We start from the raw sequence: 3894 nt of genomic DNA, 5'->3' as shown, positions 1-3894 counted from the left end.
GGGCCGGGCCTGGGGAGGGAGGGACGCGAGGCCGGCGTGGAAGGCGGGGCCTCCTGCCAATGCGGCCAGCCTGGGCACGGCCCACGACCTCTGTACGGATGCACGGCAGGCGTCCGCCAGGCGAGGCTCAGGACAGCCAGGGCTCGGCTGTGAGTGGCGACCTGGACGGGCGACCCAGTGAGAGCAGGGGAAGAGAAGGAAGGTTAACGCAGGAGGCATGTTCTCTCGTGTAAACGCAAGCATTGAAAAAATTCGTCATTGCTGTCCAGGCACGGTGGCTCGCGCCTGCAGTTCCAGCACTTGGGGAGGTCCAGGCAGGAGGGTCGCATGAGCTCAGGAGTTTGAGACCATCCTGGGCAACATAGCAAGACCCTGCCTCTTCAAAAAACGAAAACAGAACCAAAAAACCAATTGTTATTTTATGAAGGTTAAGTTACACGATTCCTGAGGATGGTAAGCTTGGCCCAAAGAGTCACAGTTGCATCCAGAGCTGCTGGCAGGGGCAGGGTCGCTTTCCTTCCACACTGCTAGATTTGGGCCACAAGGGAGCTCTGGGTTCAGGGGAGCAGTGGAAATGCCAAGGCTAGCGGGTACAGGGCCCGGCAGGGGAGGCCTCGGTCCAAGCCCCCCGCACCCCTCGCCCCCGCAGTCCCCCCAGGAGCCCTGACCACCCTGGCTGAGAGCTCCCGGGGATGGAGCAGCCAGTGCAGGTGGGAGGGGCCGTGGGCCTGGGAGGGGAGGGTCTGGGCAGGCACAGGGACGGCGTTCCAGCCCACCTGCACCCAGACACGCCGGGGCTCCCTCTGGAGGCGCAAGGGGGCTGGGGACAGGAGCCAGGTATCCCCACCGGCAACTGGGTGGGAGCCCGCCTCGGACGCTTTCTAGAACGTTCTGCTGGTTTAGACGCCAGAGCTGCCGCCATGCGTGCCAGCTGCCCCACCTTATGCCTCCTGCATAAATCCCAGCGAGGAGGCCTCCCCCGCCCAGAGCGTGTCTGTGCGGCTTGCCACGACGTGCGGGATCCAGGGCACCCTCTGCCCACAGGCAGGAGGATCACGGCTGGACACACGTGTCCTGCAGCCCCTGGGGAAGCCCCACTGAGGATCCCTGTATGGGAGCCCAGTCCCTGGAGTGTCAGGATCCCGGGCCACAGGACCCTGCTGCTCACGGAGAGCTCACGGCCCAGCGGCAGCAGCAGCCCAGCCCTGCATGGCCCAGAAGCGGCTTCCCAGGGTGCCCAAGTGCAATCCTGGGTCCTGAGCCCTTGCAGCCATGCAGCTCCGTGGTGGGCACGTGTGTAACAGAGTTGTGCATAGGACCTGTGGGTTCACAGCATCACCTCATGCATGGGGACACGGTGGACCCATGTGTTCATGACAGGGCTCTGTGCACGGAACATGTGTGTTCACACCCCACCCCAGGCATGGGGACATAGTGGACACACATGTTCGTAGTGACATCATGCACTAGGGAGACAGCAAGGCTGAGGGTCTGACCCCGGGAGAGGCAGGTGCAGCCTGGGGGTGTCCACTGGGTCCCTGGCCACAGCCGTGTGGCTCAGGGATTTCAAGCCCTAGGTTTGCGGGAAGCTAGGTGCTTGGTCAGTGGCGGCGGGCATGTGGGTCGAGCCCTGCGGGCGCCGAGGGGCTTCCCCTGGGGGGGTCCCGGGCCTTGCCCTGACCCGTGTGGCCTCCAGAGAGCCAGCCCGGCGCATCTGGCCAACCCTCCAGAACGCCTTCCTGGGAGCGCTCTGGAGATGCCCATGCCCGCTCCACGCTGGCCACTGCACCGATCCCGGCGTGCCAGGAGCCTGGCAGCCCTCGCCAGCCCATGCCAGCCCCAGAGCCGTAGCCCAGGAGGCATAATGCGGGCCGGGTGGGCTCCAGGGAGGCGGCGTGACAGGAGCGTCTAACCAACTCACCACCTTCTCTTGTTTCTCTCTCCTCCTGGCTCCTTCTGTCTTCCGCTGCTTGCCTAAACCCCTCCCTGCTCCCGGCCCGGTGTTGGCCACCCCCGACCGCGGAACGGGCAGACTAAGAACCAGTGCCTTTCTGTCGAGCAGTCAACCATCTTTATGCTCTCTCAGACTTCCAGCAGTCTGAGTTTCTGACGAAACAAGGTGATGCTTCTCTGCCTTTTGCATGTGGGGACGGTGGTCACCGGGAGCAGAGGGCGCTGCTGTCACGCAGAGCCCCCAGGTGCATGCCCTGGTGCTGACAACAGATCAGGAGTGACACGGTCGCCACCTCGGCAGATGTGGACACACATGTCTTGGGGGCACACGTGGACCAGGTGCCATGTCCCATCCATGGCAACTGACCTGTGTTCCTCTCCCAGTGTCCGTGGGAGGCGTCCAGTCCCGGGCTGAGGACTCAGACCGCCCCCCTGCGTGCTGCCAGACAGGCCCGTGTACAGCAAGGGGGGTGTCTGTGACTCCCACGTCTTGGGAGCCCAGAGGCTGGGTCACGAGTCCTCCGTGCCCACTCACCCACCTCCGTGTCCCGGTTCTGCAGACGGGGCCGCTGAGCACGCTGGGGTGGTGATGAGCCCATGGCCCATACTCACCAAGGGAGCCACATGGCGACAGAGAGGGGACGGAAGTGTCCCGTGTCAAATGTTTGACCAAATCCCCTTCTGAGATTTTGTTGTTTTTTAAATCTGACTGTGGAGCTGGGCACGGTGGCTCACGCCTGTAATCTCAGCACTTTGGGAGGCCAGGACTTTGAGATCAGCTCTAAGGGAGAAAAAAAGACCTGATTGCTTTTAGGACGAACTTCTAATTGGTTGTGAGGGACCCACGTGGTATCTCCGCAAATGTGAAGCCACTCATGCCACGTTATTTTGGTGGTGGCTGCCCACGACAACAGCTGTCCATCCAGAGCCACGATTCAGGGACCCAAGCGTCCTCTGGAGCTCGTGGCCCGGAGGTTTTTTGGGTGTTTTTTCCTCACCTGATGCCGCATTTCCAGAAGCCTCAAAATAAATGATGCGTGGAGAACGCAGGCTGGGTTTTACTTTCTATCCGTGCAGCTTAGGAAGATGCTTAAGGCAGGAAGAAAGACTACTTAAAAAATAACAGTTCATCTTCCGTATATTTTAAGCACTGCTCTGTAATTCACAAGGTGTTCCATTTCTCAAGTTCAGGTAGTTAGCAGCAATCAAGACTTTTATACCTTGGTGTCATTCGAACTTGTTAGAATGAGGGACAGAATCACACCTCTGTACTCCTGCTTGAATGCATTCAGGGTGAGATCACTGGGGGCACGTCCACAGGGCCCAGGGGACCCTTAGGAAATGGCCGAATGACGCCACCTCTGGGTGAGGAAGACACCCTCCCCCTGGTGACAGTTCTGTGGGGAGCAGGTTCTCTCTGGAGAGGTGCGGAGCTGGGTGCTGGCTGGCTGCCTGGAGGAGGCAGCATGAGGCTCCGCCCAGCCCCCGTGAGGCCTAGGCCCGGGTGACCCCGCAGGCAGGGCGGGCGCCTTAACATAGAGCACCTGCCGCCGGCATGCGCCTGGCACGTGTGGGGACACGTGCTGTGTGACCACCAGATCTGCAAAACTTTGGAGGAAGAAACATCTCACTGGCCCTCCGCAGGGCGCAGGTCCCCCAGTCGAGGGCTCCTCTCCTGGCCTGTGCCTGTCAGAGGGACGGCACAGCACCGGCCGTGCATTCTCTGCGGGCAGCCTGTGCTGAGAATGCATGTGCGCGCCCCTCGTGGCCTGCGGCACGCTCGCTGTGCCCGGCACGCCCGCGTGGCTCCCGCTGGGTGACGCCCGCCTGGTCCTGCTCCTGTGCCTGGGTGCCCCTTCTCCACCGGGGACGCGGCTCCCGCTTCTGGCCCGTCACCCCTCTGCCTCCCCGCTCCTCCTTCTCAGAGGCTCCGCGGCCGGG

At 62.1% G+C, this 3894-nt stretch overlaps 1 protein-coding gene across 1 annotated transcript in view; it reads left to right on the top strand.

The window, feature by feature from the left end:
* The window catches only part of ATP11A (ATPase phospholipid transporting 11A), a gene marked incomplete at its 3' end in the record, with an annotated part of 73604 nt that overhangs the window by 62436 nt on the left and 7274 nt on the right, over positions 1–3894 (top strand). The window contains exons 31-33 of the mRNA XM_021708088.1: positions 1697–1847; positions 2087–2119; positions 2338–2409. Coding sequence (XP_021563763.1) covers positions 1697–1847; positions 2087–2119; positions 2338–2409 — 256 coding nt within the window. The remainder of the gene's footprint in view (positions 1–1696; positions 1848–2086; positions 2120–2337; positions 2410–3894) is intronic.

Source organism: Carlito syrichta, unplaced genomic scaffold (assembly GCF_000164805.1).
Source record: "Carlito syrichta isolate Samal-C Ts95f unplaced genomic scaffold, Tarsius_syrichta-2.0.1 Scaffold130609, whole genome shotgun sequence".
Taxonomy (NCBI): domain Eukaryota; kingdom Metazoa; phylum Chordata; class Mammalia; order Primates; family Tarsiidae; genus Carlito; species Carlito syrichta.
This window is presented reverse-complemented; position numbering and strand designations above follow the sequence as displayed.